Source organism: Anser anser (genome assembly GCF_964211835.1).
Source record: "Anser anser genome assembly, chromosome: 24".
In the NCBI taxonomy this organism is placed as follows: domain Eukaryota; kingdom Metazoa; phylum Chordata; class Aves; order Anseriformes; family Anatidae; genus Anser; species Anser anser.
This window is the reverse complement of record NC_139745.1, coordinates 664,389-687,733: the sequence shown is the minus strand read 5'-3', so window position 1 is coordinate 687,733 and position 23,345 is coordinate 664,389. Positions and strand designations below refer to the sequence as shown.

Genomic DNA, 23,345 nt, shown 5'->3' with positions numbered 1-23,345 from the left:
GACTTTATCATTGCTGTTCCAATACCTTGGCTCTACCTGAATTGCTTTTATATAAACGCTTTGTCTAGCATGAACAAAGTTACTGCTTGTTGAAAAAGAAACAACAACCAAAACCTTTTATTTGACAGCAGAGACCAAATGCAGAAAAACAAACAAACACCTTTAACTGCATCTCTCAAAAGAGCTGGAACTAACACTCTTGGTCTCTTGACTTTGGATGTAGGAGGTCTGCACTGCTACAGCAGGGCAATGAATCCTCAGCCTGAGGCACGCAGATGTGTTTTCCACTGCAGCCGTCTACTCAAGCCCATCCAGCGAAGCATTCAAACCCATGTCTCCTCCAGGCCACGGGCTGTGCCTCTACTGCCTTGGGACATCACCATTATCTTGCCGAGGCTGTTTCCTGAAATAACCTGCTGATATAACCTGAAATTACGAGGGTCAACGACGCTGCAGCCCGCTAGAGCGACGCTTCCCGACACAGCACCCTGGCTACGGCTCAGGCGGTGCAGTCAAGACCTGCGGGTCCAGTGTGGGGACCACCCCGCAGGAGGGAGACAAGCCCACCCTTCCCCCTCCCCGCCGTGCAGGGCAGAGCAGCCCCGGTGCCCCAGCCGTCAGCCCGGGCTGCCCCTCGCGGGCAGGCGTGGGCGCTCCACGGGGCGCCCGGGGACCGGCGCCGCCGGCAGCACCCGGCTCCCCGCTCCCCCGGCCCAGCCGCTCGAGCTGCGGCAGCGCGGGCGGCAGAGCTCCCCCAGCCCGGCCCCCGGGGCTGAGCGAGCCGCGCCGCCGCCGCCGCTGCCGCCGCGCCCGCCCGAGGAGCGGAGCCGAGCGGAGCGGAGCGGAGCCGAGCGGAGCCGAGCGGCGCGGGACGCGTGGCGGTGGCGCAGCCGAGTCGAGCTGGGGCCGCCGCTATTTAGGGCGGGCACGGCGGGCGCCGCCACAGCCAGAGCGGGCGGGCGCGGGACGGCGGGGGCGGCAGGTGAGTGCCGGCCGCGGGGCGATGCCGGGGAGGCGCCGACGGGGCGGCCGCCGCCGCCGCGGTTTGGCCCGGCCGGGCGAGGGGGGAGCCTCCCGCGGTGCCCGGTCGAAGTTGGCTGCTGCGGCGGGAGCCCAGCGGGGACCGGGGGGACCCCTGCCGAGGGGGGTGGGACGGGAAGCGCTCCGTGGGGCTTCTCCGCCGGCGTCGCCTCCCCCCGCCCTGCCGGCCCGTCGGCTCCGGGGCCGGGCTGGCCGCCGTCCCGCGACCCCAGCGCCGGAGGCCGCCGCCGGAGGGGCTCGCGGAGCGGGGCGGGCGGAATTTGCAGGCCGGGGCCTGCGGCGGCCGCCCCCGGCCCGGTGGGAGCTGGTGTGCCCGCGTGGGCCTGCGCGCTCCCCGGCCGCGGGTGAGCGGGGAGAGCTGGCGGCCGAGGAACAGCGGCCGTGGACGTGAGCACGAGTTTATCTTTAAGGGAAGCGTTGTGCTCACAAGCAGTTTGGAGTTTTAAATGATTTACGTTTTGATATTGCAGGTCTCCTTCCCCATTTATACAGTGATATTTGGTAGATGAAGTGAACCGCTTCGGAAGTGTAATTTCTATGTGAAATGATCTGGAGGAAGCCTTGAAACACGGAAAACCGTGTCTCAGAGATCCGTCATGTTGGATTGGTCCTAATATTGACCTACGCCATCCTGATTTGTACCACGAGTGACCCAGCAGTCTGGCTTCTTCCTCTCTCCTGCTTCAGGTATGATGGCGACCAAATGTCACTGCTGTTGTGGTGCTAGCATAAAGCCAGGAGCCCCCATTGTAATGTTATACTCCTGGAGTCATCCTGTTCTTTCCATGTGCATGTACCTGCTTGGGTGTGAGCTGGGGTTTCCAGTTCAAAACTGTCACTTGGAGCCCTTGTTCTGTCACTGTATGTCACTTGTTGCTGCAAACAATGGATGTGAAACACTTTTGGGGATGAGTTTTAGTACTACAGCAAAGAGCAGGAGTTCCAGCAGAATTATAAAACAGCCAAGGACAAGGTTTGCCAGCCCTGGTGGTGGCCAGCAGTGATCATGAGGTAGTCCTAATTTTTCCAGTATACCGTGGACACCAATATGTGAGACATGACAGGGGCTTAAAGGAGAATAAAGTTTCACCAGAGAGACCTTCTCTTCCCCAGTTGTAAGCCTGATGTAAACTCCAGGGAAGAAACGTCCTTCACAAAACTAAGTGGGCAGCTGCCTTCAGAACAGCGGAAAGGTACCTTTGCCAGTAATTGTAATTTCTTTATTGTTGTACTGATGTCAATGGAGTGTTAAACAGGTCATTCCAGGAAGCAATGGCTGAGATCCATGAGGTTTCTCAGGACAGATGTGTTTTTTGTATTTACCCCAAAGTTAAGATGGTATCATAACAAAGAATTTAGCTTGTGCATCATACATTCTTCTTAAATATTAAAATGAACAAATATCACACATATTGTCAATCTGTTGTTTTTCATGTTGCCCGTAACTTTTTTCCCTTTTAATCCCAGATCCTGACTCTCAGAATAGCATCATCACCAGACATCACTCTTAGTTCTTCTGAAATCACAGATTGTTCTGTCTCCTTTGCAGCCAGTGGTCACTCCCTATATCACACTTCTCGTAGGCTAGAAGGAGATCGAAATTGAGCACATGTAATGCAGGCATGTGTGAGTAAATGGCAGAGAATCAGAAAATAGAAAAATCAAATCTGCTCTGTGGTGTGAGCAATGCTGGTTCACAGCATTTTTAGAGTTCTGCAAAGTATATTTTTAAATTCAAACATGTCAAAATGCAGGAAGATGTGATGGGCCTGGCTGCTTTCAGTGTCTTTTACAGAGAGTAAGCATGATGACAGTACACTGTCCTCACCTAAATGCAGAACAAAAATCAGTGGCAAAGTGCTCCTACCTGGCAGAGTCACGGAAATGTTCCTTCCTCCTGTTCATGCTCTGAAACAGTGAAGACTGGGAGCCCTGGTTCCCTGATGGCACCCAGTGAGAAGTTGTTATAAGCAGTTGTGTCATTCCTTACCAGTCGGTGCATCACAGTACCATAAAGCTGAGTCCTGAGCCAGTTTCAGATTTGAACTATGGTGTCCTGCAAAGCTTGCACAGTCTTGGATTTTGGTTCAAGTTTACAGTGTACTGAAATAAAAAAAATAGTATTTGCACTGTTTTACACAGGGCAAAAGGCCCTTTCTAATCCATTTTGCTTCCCCAGTACTGGGCTGTTGGAAATCGTGTTTCAGAAAGATTGTTTAAGCTACCCTTAAAAATTTCTATGACAGAGATGTCACAGTGTCTTCAAGCAATTCTTTTAAGAGCTTCACTACCCTTACCATGTGCAAGGTCTTCTTAACAGCTCAGTTTTCCTTGGTGCAGCTAAATCCCTCTCCTTTCAGTGATATTAGTCATAGCCGTGGGGAACAGACTTTTCCTTCCTGTTCTGCAGCAGGCTTTCATGCATATGAAGTCTGTTGAACATCTCCAGCTGTGTCCTTTCTAGCCCAGACATTCCTGTTCATTCAATTTATTCTCATATATTCACTTTTCTAAAGATCCTCACTGCTTTCCTTTGAGCTCTTCCAATGCGGTCCATATCTTCTTGGGAACACAGTGCCCAAGGCTGAACACAAGGCTTCCATTTAGCTTTGTTCAAGATGAACAGATTAAGATCTATCTGAGGTCCTATTTAAGAATAGGACCAATCTACCAAAGTCTTTGCCACTTTAAAGGGGTACAATATTGCTGACACTGATGACAGTACATGTTGGTCCTACACTATGCAGAGCTGTTATCTAGCTTGTTACACTCCATCATATGCTAGGACAGCTGCTTATTTTTACCTGAACTAAATACAAATCATAGAATCATAGAAACTCAAGGTTGGAAAATATCTACAAGATCATCTAGTCCAACTGTCCTCCCATCACCAATAATACCCACTAAGCTATCAAATCATATCTCATAGCACCTCGTGCAGGTGCTTCTTGAACACCGCCCAGGACGGTGACTCCACCACCTCCCTGGGCGGGCCGTTCCAGTGCCTGACACTCTTAAAGAGAAAAAGTTTTTCCTGATATCTAATCTAAATCTCCCCAGGCACGACTTGTGGCCATTTCGAGTCCTATCATGAGTTACCTGGGAGAAGAAGCTGACCCCCTCTTCACCACAACCTCCCTTCAGGAAGTTGTAGAGGGCAATGAGGCCTCCCCTGAGCCTCCTCTTCTCCAGACTAAACAATCCCAGTGCCCTCAGCCGCTCGTCAGAGGACTTGTGTTCCAGGCCCTTCACCAACTTTGCAGCCCTTCTCTGGACAAGGCTCCAGGGCCTCAATGTCCTTCTTGTAGTGAGGGGCCCAAAGCTGAACACAGCACTTGAGGTGCGGCCTCACCAGAGCTGAGTACAGGGGGACGATCACCTCCCTGTTCCTGCTGGCTGCACTATTCCTGACACAAGGCAGGATGCCGTTGGCCTTCTTGGCCACCTGGGCACACTGCTGGCTCATGTTCAGGTGAGCATTGGCCAACACCCACGGATCCTTTTCCTCTGCACAGCTTTCCAGACACTCTGCCCCAAGCCTGTAGCATTGCATGGGGTTGTTGTGGCCAAAGTGCAGGACCCAGGCCTTGTTGAACCTCATCCCACTGGCCTCTGCCCATCGACCCAACCTGTCCAGGTCCCTCTGCAGGGCCACCCTACCCATCGGCAGATCGACACTTCCCCCCAACTTGGTGTCATCTGCAAACTTATTGAGGGTAAACTCAATCCCCTCATCTAGGTCATCAATAAAAATATTAAACAGGATAGGCCCTAGTACCGACCCCTGGGGGACACTGCTTGTGACGGGACGCCAGCTGGACTTAACTCCATTAACCACAACTCTCTGGGCATGGCCCTCCTGCCAGTTCTTTATCCAGAGAAGAGTATACCTGTCCAGGCCACGGGCAGCCAACTTCCCCAGGAGAATACTGTGGGAGACCGTGTCAAAGGCCTTGCTGAAGTCTAGGTAGACTACGTCAACATCCTTTCCCTCATCTACCAGTCTGGTCACCCGGTCATAGCAGGAGATGAGGTTGGTCAGGCAGGACTTGCCTTTCATGAACCCATGCTGTCTGGGCCTGATCCCCTGGATGCCATGCAGTACAAATACCTTGTACTTGTTCTTATACTCAAATTTGATCTTCTTAATTTTGTTCTCTCATATGCTAAGACCTCTCCAGTGTTATATCACTGGAAGAAGCATACCATCCACTTCACTAACCAAGCCATTACTGAAAGCAGTGCCAGCTGCTGGGCCTTCTAGTTCCCATCACAGTAGAATTACATTCCGCGTGTGTGTAGGTAAACCCGTGTGCTCTCTGACACATCTGGCTGCCAGTTCTGGATGAGGTCATTCAGCCCAAGGTTGTTCCCAGTTTCTTCCTGAATTGCCTCCAGAACAGAGGGTAAGGAGGAGCAGGATAAATGAATGCTTCTTCCAGGAAGTGTAAGGCCATGTTTCTGCAAATGTGCATATTGACTTTATTTACTAGGTGGGGAAGCGCTGCATCAATGGTCACTGTCTTGCCCTCTGAAACTACCTCATTCCCTGTGTTGTCAGTAAGGGGAAAGATGGGGAGTGAAGGGCATGTGGGTGCTCTGATTAAACATATGTAGTTAGGCAGATCGATTCTACTATTGTAGCTTGTATTTTTAAGTCATGACTGTTTATTTCAGTGCAAATATCAGCACATCAACCAATGCCTTCCGAATCCCTCTACAGGCAAAGCTGCATGATACTGTGTGTTGCAGAGCTGTGCGTGGAAAAACTGTATTTCTTCTGGAGTTCTGGACTGGAAAAGAAAACAGGCAAATTAAAAATGGCTAAAGCATAAAAGTGAAACTTGGTGCATTTGGATGGCCCTGAGAAACTGTAATGGACCACTGTGCTTAGAGATGAAGTCTCATGGGAATGGCAGCATACCTTGAAACCGAGTTGAATAAAGCATCAACAGATGATCTGCAGAGCAGAGCACAGTGCAGTGCTGAACTGAGCACAATTAGTTTGGCTGGAGCCTGCAAGTATTTTTCCTTCTTTGTATCTCTTTCCAGCATCTATGATTATGGATTACAGCTGATTATAAAAGTGCCACACATCAGTGTATTATCAGTATTATTCTCATCCTAAATCCAAAACACAGCATCATACCAGGTACTAGGAAGAAAGTTAACTGTATTCCAAGCAAAATCAGGACACAGACATGCCAGGTCAGGCCTTCTGTAGCAATAAGACTGTCCAGATCAGAAACACCATCACTGTACGTGGCCTGAATCCCACTTTGCAGACACTTGGGTATGGCTGTGTTACAAAGGCACCTCTGGGCTTGTCTGCAAACCCAAATTCACTCTGTGCCTCCGCTGTGCGCAGGTCAGCTGGCACTGAGAGGCCTTCAGTGTGATGGAAGACTTGGCACAAGGCTACTTCTGGGCATGGGCTCATGCAACCTCATCTTTGCATGCCTATGTGCTGGGCTTCACAGGAACATTTAGTTGCCCATATGTGCCTAGACATCAGTCACCTACATTTGAGCTAATTTTCTGAACTTTCTTTATAGTCAGAGGAGAGAAATCAGTCCTTTTGAGATGAGATTCATCAAATTGTAAGCAACAATATGATCTTTCCTCTTGGTAGTTAACTTAGGTCAGGTGATTGACTGACATGTAGATGACATCTGTGATATATGCTGCTCGGTTGTATGAATTGCATCCGATGTGTTTAATCTCACACAACACTATATCTCATCAGCCCTTACAATTCCACTTATTGTATGGTATTGAATAATAATGGGAGAGGAAACACGAGGAAAGAAAGTCATTGGAGATGTCTGTCATATTTGTCATCAGACACTGTAAGGCTGATGGAGTTTAGGTAATGCTAGAGCTAAGTGCCCTAGCTCCTTCCTCCAAAGAAATCATGGTAACATACGCTGTGCTATAGCATTTACCAGCATCACTGCTCACTAAATCCCAACCTTTCTTTTTGATAATGATAGAATCATGGGATGGGTTGGGTTGGAAGGGGCCTTTAAAGATCATCTAGTCCAGCTCCCCTATGATGGGCAGGGACATCTTTCACTACATCAGGCTGCCCAAAGCCCCATCAGAAGTCATATTTAGTTAAAAGATATATCAGCAGTTGTGGCTTGGCAGTTAGCAATGGGCTGGATAGCTTGTACACACTGGGGGAAGTACTAAACATTGCCAGTACTTGCTTGCTAATTACCATAGTTGCTATTTTAAACTAGGACGTGCTTTTTATACAATTTAGCACTTAGAGTATTGTTCTCTGTATCAAAGAAACAAAATAAGCATACCTGATTTACTTTGAAATAGTCACAATAATCTTAGCATTAGAGATTTAATTGTGCTGCATGAACCGTGCTAGAGTGAACATATGAAATATCATGTATACTTCTCTGGAAACATGAACTCTTTTGTACCAGCTCCCCTTACAGTCAAGGAAGAGAGATGCTCACCCTGAAGGGTGGGTTATTCAAGCTGTCTTAGCAGCTGACCAGCTCTGACTCTCAGATGTCTAAGTGGACTGTGATGAATCCCACCTCAACTTTCTTATTTGCACATGATACATCACTGAAGTAGGGGACAAGGAGAGGAATGCTGAAAAGAGTGTTCATATTACTGAACTAATAATAATCAGTAGAAAACATTATATCCATAGCAAACAGAACTGATATATCAGTGTAGACCTAATGTAATAAAGCTAAGAAAATAAAGTTTTTGTAACAATAAGTTTAGGAAATACACATTTTAATTTGACTAGCAATATAATGCTATCAATCAACAGTTAATCTATACTTATGGTATATGAGATTTGTAATTTCCTAGTATTGGTTAGATAACTGATGAAGTGCAATAGCATGTTGAATTAAGAAATGCTGATGAAGTCATCTCATAGCAAATAAAGGTCAGGAAGGTGCAAAATAGCTATGACCGGAGTATTAAAGCTCTACTTCTGGAAATAGGTCCAAGTATTAAAAAGTTGTTTGGTGTTGATACACCTGAGATCTCACCTGAGATCTCAGAAATGTCTTGAATAATCAGAATAACAATTCTAGCCAGTAACACAGTGGTCTTGCTGCTCCCCATGAGAAATTCAGGTGCAAGGTTGTGCTCCTGTTGATTCAGCTCAGTGTCTAAAGAATTTTTAATCATTTATTCTACTAACGCACATACTTGCTACAAAGGGAATCAGGATCCTGTGAAAAACATCAGGGTGCATGTGAATAGACCTAGGTACATGTATAGATGTGATGCCTACACAGGCAAGTGCCTACACTACCTGCCTGATGGGTAGGCAGGAGGAATTCACCCTTTGTGCTGCACTGTGAGAGGCACCCATAGGGCATTGGCCAAAACGAGGCCCCGTGCTGTGTGCCCAGAGTGCACAGTCCAGCTTCATGGCTATGGGAGAGGGAGGAGAGCAGGTTGAGACCATAAGGAGTGTCTGCTCCCTCCTGCCAGCAAAAGTGGTCCTGTGCTCTGCAAAACCATGCTCAGTCCTCCAGGCAGGAGCACAAGACACCTGAGGGGAACATCACTCTGCCACACACAGTGGGGGTGAGAACAGCGGAGCAAAGAATTGATCTTGCCTTGTGCTGAGTGACATTACTGTGGCTTTGAGGGCTGCTGCTTCCTGCAAGTGCTTTAGGCTTTTCCCAAGAACTGTGACTTCTAGCTCTCAATCATTGCTTTAGTGAAAAACAAACGAGCAATTGCAGTTGTGCTCATTCCTCTTTCCCAGGGACAGGGCAGCTTGTCCCAAGCTAACAGGGACAGTTTTTTAGATTCCCCTTGTTTTGCTCTTAGTTTAGTTCATGTACCCAATGCTGAAATGATTTCCTCATCATATGAAGATACTTCTATTCGAGATTACTCTGTTTTCTTTTCAGGTTGCTAACAGTAAGTTCAAATGGCTCATTAGCTTGTGTGTAATGGACAGCAAATAACCACAAATAACCACCATTGCTGTTCTTAAACTTTCTCTCCAATATATTTTTTTGTTCATTTATGATAGCAATGTGGCAGTCGTTCCAGTACATGGTGCTACCTAATTCTATTTTATTGTGCAATGTACATGTGTATATTTTTTTTCTTTTCAAGCTTATTCCATCTCATCTATAGCCTTTGCAAAATGTTGTTCCTTCCCATATGTGTTTCAGACAGCTTAATCCAAAGCCAGGAATCTAGTTAGGACTATGATCACTTTTGCAGCATATCCAGTCCTTCGTACTGATACATGCAAACCTAGTCACATTCCATTTTACTGATTTTACCACCTTTTGACTTCTACACAGTCTGCATTTTCTGTGGACCTAATTTTTCAGTACAATACACTGTCACGTTACTTTGTTTTTCTCCCAGAACATGCATCTTGATTTGACTATGTTCTATGGACTGGCAAATTTCTATAGCTTCTTGAGCAAGTCTTGTCTTTGGTTTGTGTTCTGGTCTCAAAGTTGGACTCCGCAAGCACTCTAATGCTGTGTACTCGAGTCATTGTCCCTAGTATACAAGAACTTACTCAGAAACGTCTCCCTCTTTTGAGTTCTCCTATGAATGTCTTCTTCAAAAATACAAGTATTGTTAGGAGTGCCATCTGCTGTTTGCTAGGTCACACAGAGTGTGTCTTTGTTACTGGTCAAGGTTTGAGCATGACAGAATATGTAGTTTATTTAGGCAAGATAGCAGATTCTATGTTTAAATGAAAAATTAAAGCCAGTTATGAAAAGATAGGAAAGCAAATGGATTTTCATTGGTTTCCTGAAATTTAGCACCGTTCTCAGCCATCCCTGGCTGTTACCCAGCTACAAGGTAGAGCATGTACTCTCTAATTCCTCTGACTTCAGTGTGAAGTTAAAAGAAACATTTTAAATTTCTTAAAAGATATTTCATCATGTTCTCTCCTTTTTCTGCTCTATTCAGTGAAAGAGCAAATTCCGTATTTTCATTTGAATATATATATTTCTGCATATACTACTTACCTCACACCAACACAGATATTCATGGGTTCACCAAAGCATTCTCTTTGCACCTGAGCATTGTCAGAATGTGTTGTCAGCTGCATCATAAAATTGCTTTCTGCAAAAATCATCCTGATGGTAGCTGTACTCCAGAAGGGACAGGAATGTGTCCTGACTTTGTTTATGCTGTGGACTAAGTATCTTCAGAAATTTTGGGCATCTCTCCTGCCTCCTGTGCACGGGCTGCCGTTAAGTATGTTCATTGTCCACACGATGGCACTCTGTTATAACTATCTTTTGGTGCTGTTAACCTCATGTTTGCAAGTGTGCCTACCTTGTCACAGTTTAGAGTTTAAAATGGAGCAACATCTCTCCCTCCCTGCTTTTCCCTTTCTGTGTTACTATAACTATAGAACTGAAACACAAAGCAACTTTTCAAAGGAAGTACCTGGCTTTAGGTAAGCACCTTGGACTATGAAAACATTATTAACATTATTGATGATAACAGTGGTTATCACCAACAGCTAAAATGTGTTCTCTTTTCACACTGAATATGTGCCTTGCTTCAGCAGATCATGAACTGTGCTTTCCATTTGTCTGCTCAGTTAAACAGCAGTGCACTGTCTAAAACTGTCTCTTAATTTCAGTATTGTTTTCCTGTGGTGATGTTCTCTTTTCTTCTTTTTGATGAACTAAAGAGAACTCATCCAATCTCTCCAGGATATCAAAGCATTATTACACACATCCTGGACTTAGCCTGGAACCACTGAATGTGCAGACAGAGGACCTGACCAAAAGGTCCTTCCCCTATGCAGCCTTCAGTACTTTACTTATAAATGAGGGACACAGTCATCCCAGACCATGTCTTGGGTGAAGGAGGGAGACAGTCACAGTCCTGGTCTGTAGTGGCCCTGCATTTGGGACGTGCCACTCTCACCCCACTGGCTGCAGAGGAGGCTGCTATGACAGAGCTGTTCGCTGAGGTTGTATCATCACTATGAAAGATCTTTACTTCAGGATCACTCTGTACCTTGGTTTATCCTCAACCTCACTGTATGGCTCTAAGTTTGCCTTATCCTCCCTTGACTACCAAATCTGCGTGCCATTTTGGGGACAGTAGTGTGAATAAACCAAGGACAGGTTTGGCCTCCTTTGCTCTGTGCCATTCCAGAATGCTCATGTAGCAAGACTTGCCTGCCATCATCCAACACAATCCTGGAGTTTATTCCAAGCTATCCATTGTATGTCATGTGTTCTGCTATGAAAACCTCATCCTGGTAGGCTGTAATCGTGCAATTTGAACTGAAAAAATACCCACATCCCATGGCCAAGGGCACCAGGAGAAGCCCAAGAAGAGGAGTCAAGGACAGTGCTTATGTAGCCAACTCATTTGATAGGATTTCTATCTTGAGAACTGTGGGTGAAAACCTACAATGCATTGTCTGGTAGAGAGACCATACCAGAAAGAGCACCGTGGCCTGACGGCTTCAGCACTGCAAACATAACTTCAGGTACTGCAGCTAAGGGCCTGCAATTACCCACACTGTAGATTGCACATAGTGAAGGCAATTGTACTATCGAGAGAGGGTACTTCAGTTTTCACTCAGTGCTTGTCTTCTCATGCTCCAGAGATCATCTAAACCCTGTCTAGGCAACACATCCCACTGGAAGATTGTTCTCAGCTGAACATGCCAATGGCCTCTTCATCCTTTTGAGCTCACAGTATTTCAGGATGTGTATGTGTTGTAAATACATTTGTGTTCTTCTTTCCTTAATATGTAGCTAAATGTTTCACCTTGTATTTGCCTATATTAAGTTTAATCTAGAGATTGCTTTAGATTTTTTATTCAATGTGTGTAGATTAAGAAAACTAATTATTTTCTTTCTCTGTTTTTCAACAGGAAAATCATTTGTCTCTATTCAGGATTTTTTTTAGTTAAATAAAAGGTAAATTAAATATTAAATTATTGGGAAGACATTCATTTTAGCTGGATAATAACTAAAGTTAATTATGTACTAGCCAGACCACTTATCTTCGGGGTACTCAGCCTCCTCAACCGGAAGTCCGGGACAGGTAGTGTAATAACCCCCCCACAGCTCAGGTGGAAACAGAGACCAGCTGCTCCACCTGAACTGTCACAAGTCCATGGGGCCAGATGTGATCCATATGAGGGTGCTGAGGGAGTTGGCGGATGTGATTGCCGAGCCACCTTCTATCATCTGTCAGCAGTCATGGTCAACCGGAGAGGTCCCAGATGACTGGAGACTTGCTAATGTGACGCTCATCTGTATAATGGTCATAAGGAGGACCCAGGAAACTACAGGCCTGTCAGCCTGACCTCGGTGCCAGGAAAGGTGGTGGAACAGGTCATCTTGAATGCAGTCACACAGCATCTGCGAAACAGCCAGGGGATCGGGCCCAGTCAGCATGGGTTCATGAAAGGCAAGTCCTGCCTGACCAACCTCATCTCCTTCTATGACTGGGTGACCCACCTGGTGGATGAGGAAAAGCCTGTTGACGTAGTCTACCTAGACTTCAGCAAGGCCTTTGACACAGTCTCCCACAGTATTCTCCTGGGGAAGTTGGCAGCCTGTGGCTTGGACAGGTACACGCTTTGCTGGGTTGAAAACTGGCTGGATGGCTGGACCCAGAGAGTGGTAGTGAATGGAGTTAAATCCAGCTGGCGACTGGTCACCAGTGGTGTTCCCCAGGGGTCAGTGTTGGGGCCCATCCTCTTTAATATCTTTATTGATGACTTGGATGAGGGAATTGAGTGCACCCTCAGTAAGTTTGCATATGACACCAAGTTGGGGGGAAGTGTCAATCTGCTGACGGTAGGGTGGCCCTGCAGAGGGACCTGGACAGGTTGGGTCGATGGGCAGAGGCCAAGGGATGAGGTTCAACATGGCTATGTGCTGGGTCCTACACTTTGGCCACAACAACCCCATGCAATGCTACAGGCTTGGGGCAGAGTGTCTGGAAAGCTGTGCAGAGGAAAAGGATCCGGGGGTGTTGGCCAATGCTCACCTGAACATGAGCCAGCAGTGTGCCCAGGTGGCCAAGAAGGCCAACGGCATCCTGGCTTGTGTCAGGAATAGTGCAGCCAGCAGGAACAGGGAGGTGATCGTCCCCCTGTACTCAGCTCTGGTGAGGCCGCACCTCAAGTGCTGTGTTCAGCTTTGGGCCCCTCACTACAAGAAGGACATTGAGGCCCTGGAGCCTTGTCCAGAGAAGGGCTACGAAACTGCTGAAGGGCCTGGAACACAAGTTGTGTGAGGAGCAGTTGAGGGCACTGGGATTGTTTAGTCTGGAGAAGAGGAGGCTCAGGGGAGACCTTATTGCCCTCTACAACTTCCTGAAGGGAGGTTGTGGTGAGATGGGTTTCAGCCTCTTCTTGCAGGTAACCAGTGATGGGACAAGAGGGAATGGCCTCAAGTTGTGCCAGGGGAGGTTTAGTTTTGAAATGAGAAGTTTCTTTTCAGAAAGAGCAGTCAGACATTGGAATGGGTTGCCCAGGGAGGTGGTGGAGTCACCGTCCCTGGGGGTGTTTAAGGAAAGGTTGGACGTGGTGCTTAGGGACGTGGTTTAGTGGGTGATAGTGCTGGTAGGGGGACAATTGGACCAGATGATCTTGGAGATCATTTCCAACCTTAATAATTCTGTGATTCTATGATACTAAAATACTAATTTTATCTGGAGTACTGTTTTTTTATATCAACAGTAGTGACTGCCAACTCACATAAATTAAGAAAGAAAGTCTCTGAAGCAGGGAAGTACATTCAAAGAAACTTTTAAAAGTAGATCCAGAGCCCCAGATTCCTAAACACTTATGTATGCATGTAACCTTGTTTTCATAGCAATCCACTAAATTTGACATTTATTTATAGTATATGAAGTTAAATCATTAAGAAAATGTGTAAGTCTTTGCAATAGCAGAGATATAGGTTTTAAGAGAATTTTATGTCCATCTGCATATCCCCAGGCAGAGCAACTCCCGGTCAGTTTTATTCAAGTAGCCCAAGAACTTGTGACTAATGGAACTGGATTATGGTTATGTTTAAGTACTACACTATGAGCGTTTATTTATTTATTTATTTATTTATACTTTGTGGTTTCATGCATTATATTGTGTAGAGGTACCTTACTGCTTGTAAGGGAAAAAACATTTTGACTAATTATTCTGCATAAGTCCCTGGTGATAATTTAGGATATAGGTAATATATATTAATGTCTGCACAGTGAATACCCAAGATAAAGTTCTAAGTAGGGAACAAAAATACTGTCAGCCCACACATTCTCAAAATGCTCAGGGAACTAAATCTCCCATTTTATTCTGAAACCAATGAATGATATTTAATAGCTGCCTTGCAGGATTATTGATGTCTGATAGATGCTGCCCTGCCAGTCAGAACATGTAAGAGCTACTCAACATGCTGTACATATTTCTTGGTCAAAGATTCACAACCAGAGACATAGTGTATATGCACAAGTGCAGGATTTTATTAAAATTAAGAATATATGATACTTATATTTTCAGAAATACTTTGGGCATCGAGAACCCAGGTAGATATGGACTTCTATGATTAGAATCCATTTTCCATTTGTCATTTCCATTATCCATTTCTAAGGATTAGAATCCATTTTCAATGGTTTGAAAGTAGCCCCGATGAGGAAGGGCCTTGGGGGTGTTGGTTGACAAGAAGCTTGACATGAGCTGGCAATGTGCATCTGCAGCCCAGAAAGCCAACCGTTTCTGGGGCTGCATCAAAAGCAGTGTGGGCAGCAGGGTGAGGAAGGCGATTCTCCCTCTCTGCTCTGCTCCTGTGAGACCCGACCTGGAGAACTGCATTTAGCTCTGGGGCCCCCAGCGCAAGAAGGACATGGAAGTATTAGAACAAATCCAGAGAAGGGCCACAAAGATGATCAAGGGGCTGGAGCACCTCTCATGGGAAGACAGGCTGAGGGAGTTGGGGTTGTTCACCCTGGAGAAGAGAAGGCTCTGGGGAGACCTTCCAGTACCTAAAGGGGCCCTAAAAGAAAGCTGGGGAGGGACTTCGACAGGGAGTATAGTGATAGGACAAGGAGTAATGTCTTTAAACTAGAAGAGGGTAAATTTAGGTTAGATATTCAGAAGAAATTCTTTAGTATGAGTGATGAGGCACTGGAACAGGTTGCCCAGAGAAGCTGTGGGTGCCCCATTCCTGGAGGTCTTTAAGGCCAGGCTGGATGCGGCTTTGAGCAACCTGATCTAGTGGGAGGTGTCCCTGCCCATGGCAGGGGGGTTGGAAATTGATGATCTTTAAGATCCTTTCCAACCCAAACCATTCTATGATTCTGTGAAATCCTGCAAGCTGTTTCTTTGTCACAGGGTATAGAAACCTAATCTGGACTGCTTTTGAAATTGACTTTCAGTCATGTTAGCCTTATTCGTGGGACAGGAAATAGCCAATGCACTTTAAGTAAGTGATAAATATCAGACTGGAGAATTTTTAGTAGATTTTCTTTTTCTTTTCCTTTGAACACACCACAGAAAACATTGTATGTTTATAAAAATGAATTCAGTAATTCATTATCTTTCAGGCATTGTTTAGTTTCTGTTAGAACTTTTTCCAGTGTCAGGGTGTCTGACTGGTATTTTAAAGATTTATAATTCATTTAACTTCCGACTAGTTCATTTGACTGGAAATACCATGCTTCACAATTTCCCCCCCACCCTCCCACCCTCAGCAGTGATTGATAACTGTTGGAAGTAATAGGACTTCTTATAGGATTGTTCATGTACTGGTGAGTGGATGGCATGCACTTAGTTTTATTTCACGTTGTTGGAAATTATCTAATACTGAAAAATTGTTGTTTCTTGGCATATACGGGGAAAAGCTCAATATTACATTTTGCAGTAAATGAAATCAAGATTGGATTTGGCTTTAGTCTTTAGGTAACACGGTCATTGTCTTTAATATTGCTAATCAGTCCGTCTCATGTTTTTGGTTTAGGTTTTCTCCTGTGTGGGATGTGTGGTGAGCCCAGCATTCAGGTAAAGTGCTTTCTTAGACTCTAAAAGTGTAAGCTGTGAAATGACGTACTACTGAGTCAGAGAGTCGGAGGGATGGTAAAGGTGAAATAAAACAAACAAACAAACAAAAAAAACAACCTGGAGAAGATAAAGGAAACTTATGTTTGTAAGTGGAACTTTTATTTCTGGCCAAAATGAACAATAACAAATCTACGTGATCAGATGATGCTAAGCCAAAGAGCTCGATGCAACTCAAGATCCAAAGTGCAATGGTATAAACAGGGGTTTTCAACCTCTGCTTAAAATACATAGAAGTCCATTTGCACTTGCCAACTGCAAGACAGCTACGCTTTCCAAAGAGATCTGACTAACTGTCTACAAACCTAATGTCTGTACCTGGCCAGTTTGCAGAAATTATCATAAAGAATTGTATTACTGTACACAGTGTACAGTGTTTTGGGGAATAGTCAAAATGGCTTTTGTAAAGGTAAGTTTGCCTCACAAAACTGTTGAAATAAGTAGGAAAAGTTGACGATTATATGGATTGGTTGAAGTCCAAATTATATAATTCCTTGGATTTTTAAGAGACTTTTGCCAGAGGCTCTCAAAGAAGGTAAATAAAGAAGGCTTAGACTACCTGTGATCTGGAAAGTATGTGAGTACTGAGGTGATGACATCTGCTGATGAGACAAAGCTCTTCAAGCATAGTAAAGACAAGGACTGACTGTTCAGAGTTGCAAAGAATGTTAGGTTAAAAAGTGGGAGAAGGGACAGTACAGAGAGATGCAAAAAGTGAGCAAACAGGAAAGAAATCCTGATGTTACCACTCATGTCCTTGGAATTATATTAATTGGGGCTGTTTAATGGAAATGTCAGATGAATGGTCTGTGATGATTAAAAAAGTAAATCTCAGGAACTGTTAGGAAAGAAATTGAGAAGAGAACAGGAATATCATTATGCTGCATCGTTAATCTGTGGTGTATCCACATCTTCAGCTGTGTGATTCTGGTCCCTCTGTCTCAGAAAGAATGTATCAGAGCAGAGAAAGTGTCAGAAAAATGCAACAGAGTTGAGCTGAACCTATGGGCTTTTGTTGGAGACACATGACTGGATTTCTTTGTTTGCTATGGCCATTCTTATGTTTAAAAGTTCTTATCTGCTGAGCCTTTGCTCAGTGTCACAACAGTGTACATTACGAAGAGGGGTGAGCCGTTTTGGAAGAAAAAATCAGAGAGTAATAGTTTGGTATTAAATACGAGATTCTTCTGGGTCCCCTTATTGAAAAAATACACCTAAAAAGAAAAAGCATCTCTAAAAATAAGTCTGACTGACAGAAGGTGGATGTTTACAAAAAAACCCAACAAAACCAGAAAGTATTGTATATTATGTTAGGACTCAGGAGCTTGAGGGAGGCTGTTTGACACGTTAGTGTTTCATGTAGAATATATGATGTTCTTGCTCCACAGATTCCTAACCAAGTGAATCTCAGTTCTCTATCAGATGCTGTGAAGCTGCACTAGTTATGGTTGCTAGAGGCATTTTACATCCATGGTTGGGAGGAAGCCAGCCTGATGGTTATGTTCTTGAAGAAGTTCAGCATCTCTGCTAATAGCCCTCGGATCATGCTTCAAAGCTGTTCATGACCAATATTCAGGATTTCTTTCAAGAAAGCGTGGGCTGGTATAATGTAAGTGACGTTCTGGCACTTGTGAGTGGGTCTGATTAAAAGATCTCAAGGAAATCTGTTTTAGGATGTTCTCTTAAGGTCTGTAAAGATTTCAGGTTACATTACGTGAATCTAAAGAAATGTATGGAAAGCCCGTGGTTTGTATACGTAGATACCTCAACTTCCACAAATCCTGTATCACCATTTTGGACTAAAACATTCACTTTCTTTCTCCAGATCCCCTTAATCAGCCATATTCTTCCTCTTTTGAGGGAATCACCACAAGTCATTACAATCATTCACCATGTGTGCGTGATCAGGAACATCTCAGTACTTGGGACATTCTGTGAGCTTCAGCGCCAATGCACTGAATTCTGGTAACCAACACCGGACTTCAGCATTTGAAGACTGAATGTGTTGAAAAGAAAACCAGAATGTTCTGGAGGAATAAATGAAAACAGACCTTTGCACTGTTCAGAAGCAGGTCCCGATTTACAAACCTGGCAGAAATTATGTTTACAGCAGGAATCCAGACAGCATTGTATTATATCTTGAGTGCTCTACCAATAGAGTCCTTTATAAATATCAAAAGCCTGACATTCAGATATTAAGAGTGGAAGAGAAAATATTCTTGAGGATAGCTTTGTCCCCAACACTGGGGCATCAGTTACATGCCCAGATATTTCTATTTCAGCCTCCACTTTTCAATATTGATTTATGCAGCTTTGTAGAAGATAAGTTCAGAGAGAAGGTGCAAAGTTCATAAAGAATGACTTTGCCTTCATATACTTAGAAATTTCAAGATGAAAATGAAAAATGCTTGAATTTCAACTTATAGTACTTCTTGTATTATACAGCAGAATCATGTTTGGATGATTATGTTAACATTTTGCTTTAACAATAGCATCACATAAGATGAGATGGAAAATCTACCTTAAGAGAGTACCTCATCTACTGTGCAATCTGATGTTTTCAACAAGTTAATATTTCTTCACTGTTGGACTCAAGTATGAAAAGTTCTATTTCAGCAAAAAGGTGAGCATTTTTCTTCATTGTCCCAGAAAGATTACATTGGAAAGTGAAATCAGTACAGAGGATGACTCAGTATAACCTTTCAGCAGAGCTCTCTCTCCAGAGCTCAGCAAATAAGTCATTAAATTTTACTGAAACACCACTGGCTTTGGATGAAAGGACACTGTTAGGGCTGAAGATATCCCTGTCAGTCCTTCTGTCTGTCATAACTTTGGCAACGATCCTTGCAAATGTTTTTGTTGTTATTACAATTTTTTTGACTAGAAAGCTCCACACACCTGCAAATTACCTCATTGGCTCCTTGGCAGTGACTGATCTTTTAGTGTCTGTTCTAGTGATGCCCATCAGTATTGCTTACACCGTCACCCACACATGGGCCTTTGGCCAAGTGTTGTGTGATATCTGGTTATCGTCAGATATCACATGCTGCACAGCCTCAATCCTACATCTCTGTGTTATTGCACTGGACAGATATTGGGCTATCACAGATGCTTTGGAATATGCCAAACGCCGGACTGCTGGCCGAGCAGTGCTCATGATTGCTGTGGTCTGGATGATTTCTATTAGTATTTCTGTGCCACCATTTTTCTGGAGGCAAGTGAAAGCTCATGAAGAAATTGCAAAATGTACAGTGAACACAGACCAAATTTCCTACACAATTTATTCCACCTGTGGAGCTTTCTACATCCCAACTGTGCTTCTCCTAATCTTGTATGGTAGAATTTATGTAGCAGCTCGATCAAGGATTCTGAAGCCACCCTCATTATATGGGAAACGATTTACTACTGCACACCTGATTACTGGCTCTGCTGGGTCTTCCCTCTGCTCCATTAATGCTAGCCTTCATGAAGGGCATTCCCATTCAAGTGGATCCCCAATATTTATCAATCATGTTAAAATAAAACTTGCAGATAGTATCCTTGAAAGGAAAAGAATTTCTGCTGCAAGAGAAAGGAAAGCCACCAAAACTTTAGGCATTATTCTGGGAGCTTTCATTTTCTGCTGGCTGCCATTTTTTGTCATGTCTCTTGTCCTGCCAATCTGTCAGGATGCATGTTGGTTTCATCCCATCCTACTGGACTTTTTTACATGGTTAGGTTACTTAAACTCATTAATCAATCCAGTCATTTATACAGCTTTTAATGAAGAATTTAAACAGGCTTTCCAAAAACTTATACATTTCAAAAAGTGCTCATCTTGATCCTCTCCTGTTGTGTTACTGACTCTTGTGCAATCTTGCAGCCTCCCCTGAGATTTTCTGTGCTTTGATTCCTAGGGTATAGAGCGGTAACTGCCATCTCTGCTGCCCTGTGCTGTGCATGTAACTGGGAACTTCTTGCCAATTTGCTTCTTTCTGTCTGGAATTCTGTATATCATAAGAGAACTTGTCTGTGGTCTCTCCAGTGATCGTTTGTATATGTAAGATCAACATATGAAGTAAGGTTTGTAACAAATGAAAGACTGTGAATCAGAAAGCTAAGTTTTGTTGATGAGATGGCACATACTACCAAGTCTGGCATACCTTTGTAACCTGATGGGAGCAAAACGTGTGCATATTTGCAGGACTTCAGTATTTCTGCTGTATATTATTAGCAATTTATGTAGGCTGAGAAAGTTTCTGGAGAACAGGATCTGATGCCTGTATTTTCTATAGCATGTGTCCAATCCATTTGAAATTGATAAAACCAGTAACTTTTTCAGAAAACATGTGACACAGCCTGCCTGTAAGCAGCAGGGCACAAAGTCATAGCAAGTATGTAAGTTCTGTGGACACTTCACAAATGTATTCATTGAAGCTACACTTCTGGTAAACTGCAGAAAGAAGACAGTTTATTTGAAAACATTTTTACACATTTTATCATGAGTAGAATAGCCAGTGCAGAAATACTGCAAAATAAATAGCATGAAGATTACTGAAAATTACCTTGATTTTATATGTCCTTTTTTTTCTTTCTTCTTTTTTCTTTTCTTTTTCCCACACCCAATCTGAAACAAGAAAATATGTTTAGTACCAGTGTGGAATGACTGGGACATCAGAATGGAGCCAGAAGTCTTACTCCTCAGTTCTAGTACATGTTTATTCCATACCCATAGAAAAATGAAGCAGCGCTAATTCAGCAAGGAAAGCTGAACTTTACTGTGTCTAATCCATGGGCACTCAGACTCCTTTAGGGAGCAACTAAGTGCTTAAGAGTGAGACAATAAAAACCTATTTTTTTAAGTCTTCATGAGAATTGAGAATCTTTAAATGATACGTAGAAACTGTGAACCCCTGGGAAAACATTGAAAGATGTGGGCAACTGAGGGCTGAAGTCTTTAGATAGGTAAAGGTCAACTGCCAAGAGGAAGGAAATAATCAGTTCTCCATATTCATAGAGAGCAAGACAAGAAAACAGGGAAGTAGAAGGCAGAGAATTAAGTGAAATATCAAGAAAACCTTTCTTACAAATTAAGGTTGTTGGAGTAGATATGAAGTCACTATTTCTGTAAGTGTTTGAGAACTTGCCAAATAAACTTCTGTCAGAAATCATGATGTCAGGATTCTCCTCTGGGGCAGTGGAAGTGGAGTACGTTCCCTGTAACTTCTCTGTCTCTAGGATTATTTCCCGTTTTTGGAAGGTGGGAAGCTGGCACATGGAGGATTGCTCCGGGTCTTGGCTGAAGTCTCAGAAAGGACAGCACACTAAGTGCTGCAGCCCACATTTCATTAACCTTTTTAGAGTCACTGATCATGTTATAGCAGAAATACATGCTCATAATGCATATCAGTAGCATGCATTGCTTTGAAGGAGTTATCCCACCATCCTTCTGATAACTGATCCAATTCTCAGTCTGATCAAATTCAACTCCATCATCCACTGCCTTGGCCATCCCAACACACTCCACCACAGGCCACATCCATCAAAGCAATTCAGCCTCTCCTTTGCATTTCTTTCACAGCCTTTTTCTTGGTGGTGGTGCCTCTGATGAGAATTGCACCATAAAGTAACGTAGTGGAATGACCCACATACTGCAGGATCAGGCAGAGCAGTTATGTAGATCACAGAATTACAGTCCTCTCTCTCTAGTTACACACAAAGGGTTTAATTGCCACCCTGCTTGGAGGAGCCTTTCCATTTGGCATTAACACAGCAAGACAAGATTCGTTTTAACATGACCCAGCAATGTTGCCAGCAGTGGCTGACCCCCAGAACAAAGAGCACCCTGGAAAGTTTCCTGCAGTCTTACAAGCACTACTACGAGAATGTCTGCGATATGACATACCCTCGTTCCCTCAGGAGTCCTTTCCCATCTCCCACAATGACAGTCACAGCCTGAAGTGTGTATAACCCCAGAAGTCACAGTATCAGACTGTGTAGACGTTTTTTTGCTCTACAGGAAAAGGTTTCCTGTCATGAAGACACTGCTTATTTGTGTAACTATTAAACTTCCCCTCCTCTTCCACAGATGCCCTTCCTGTGTTGTCCATCCTGCCTGCATCGTGTGCTTTCTGGATGCTTGTGTTCAATCTGGCACAGTCTTGTGGACACAGGGAGAGCAGAAAATACCAGGAGATGTACAGAGAGTGAAGTACACAGCTTTAACTGCACAAACTTACCTGTTTTACAGCTTGAAAACAAAACAAAACAAAAACAACCAACAACAACAACAAAAGATACTACTAGGGCAAGAGGATAAAAGGTAAACCAAGAGTCAGGGTCAGAGCTGGAAGCCAGAATGAAGGTCTTGGTTCCTTAGGGACTTCAAGGAGAGAGTCAAATATGTTTTTTCAGCAACCCCTCTCACAATCCGGCCAGCATAATCCTGACATGTCCTGCTTTATACCAGCGTCTGCTGAGAGCTACAGGCTTGCCTTGCCACAGAATAGAATAGAATAGAATAGAATAGAATAGAATAGAATAGAATAGAATAGAATCAGTTCAGTTGGAAGGGACGTACAAAGGTCATCTGGTCCAACTGCCTGACTTCTTTAAGGCTAGCCAGAAGTTAAAGCATATTATTGAGGGCACTGTCAAAATGTCTCCTGAACATTGCCAGGCATGGGGCACCAACCACCTCACCAGGAAGCCCGTTCCAGTGTTTGACCACCCTCACAGTAAAGAAGTTTTTCCTCATGCCCAGTCTGAACATCTCTCGGCACAGCTCGGTGCCATTCCTGTGCATCCTGTGATCAGTTACCAGGGAGAAGAGACCTCCCTCTGTGCTCCCCCTCCTCAGGGAGTTGCAGAGAGCAAGGAGGTCACCTCTTGGCCTCCTTTTCTCTAGACTAGACAACCTGTGTGTCCTCAGCCTCTCCTCATAGGACATGCCTTCCAGCCCTTGTACCTCCTTTCTTGCTCTCCTCTAGTTGCTTTCAAGGACCTTAACATCCTATTTCTATTCCGGATCCCAGGACTGTGTAAAATATTCAAGGTGAGGCCACACCAACGCTAGCTATAGCAGGAGAATCACCTCTTTTGACCAGCTGGCTATGCTGTGTTTAAAAGTCAGTGACAGGCATAGCACCCCATAACCACCCCTATGCCACCCCAAAATCAGGTTTGCCCTCTTGGCTGCCAGGGCACACTGCTGGCTCCCATTGAGCCTGCTGTCAGCCAGCACCCCCAGGTC

General features: G+C 44.3%; 1 protein-coding gene across 2 annotated transcripts; it reads left to right on the top strand.

The window, feature by feature from the left end:
- The first annotated feature begins 1,038 nt into the window (after window positions 1–1,038).
- HTR1D (5-hydroxytryptamine receptor 1D) lies at window positions 1,039–21,200 on the top strand. Of its 2 annotated transcripts, XR_014575172.1 has the most exons (6): window positions 1,040–1,428; window positions 1,512–1,728; window positions 11,924–11,969; window positions 16,017–16,057; window positions 17,503–18,737; window positions 20,011–21,200. XR_014575172.1 is itself a non-coding variant. In XM_083810181.1 (5 exons), exon 5 carries the CDS (start codon window positions 18,799–18,801, stop codon window positions 19,933–19,935), a length of 1,137 nt encoding a protein of 378 aa, XP_083666307.1. In that variant the 5' UTR covers window positions 1,039–1,428; window positions 1,512–1,728; window positions 11,924–11,969; window positions 16,017–16,057; window positions 17,503–18,798; the 3' UTR covers window positions 19,936–21,200. The 2 variants fall into 2 exon arrangements, 1 of the variants encoding a protein (XP_083666307.1); XM_083810181.1 differs by having other exon boundaries at window positions 1,039–1,428; window positions 17,503–21,200.
- The last annotated feature ends 2,145 nt before the right edge of the window (window positions 21,201–23,345 follow it).

Excerpts from the sequence above, each read along its gene's own strand:
- HTR1D (XM_083810181.1), top strand. The coding sequence starts at position 18,799 with ATGACTCAGTATAACCTTTCAGCAGAGCTCTCTCTCCAGAGCTCAGCA.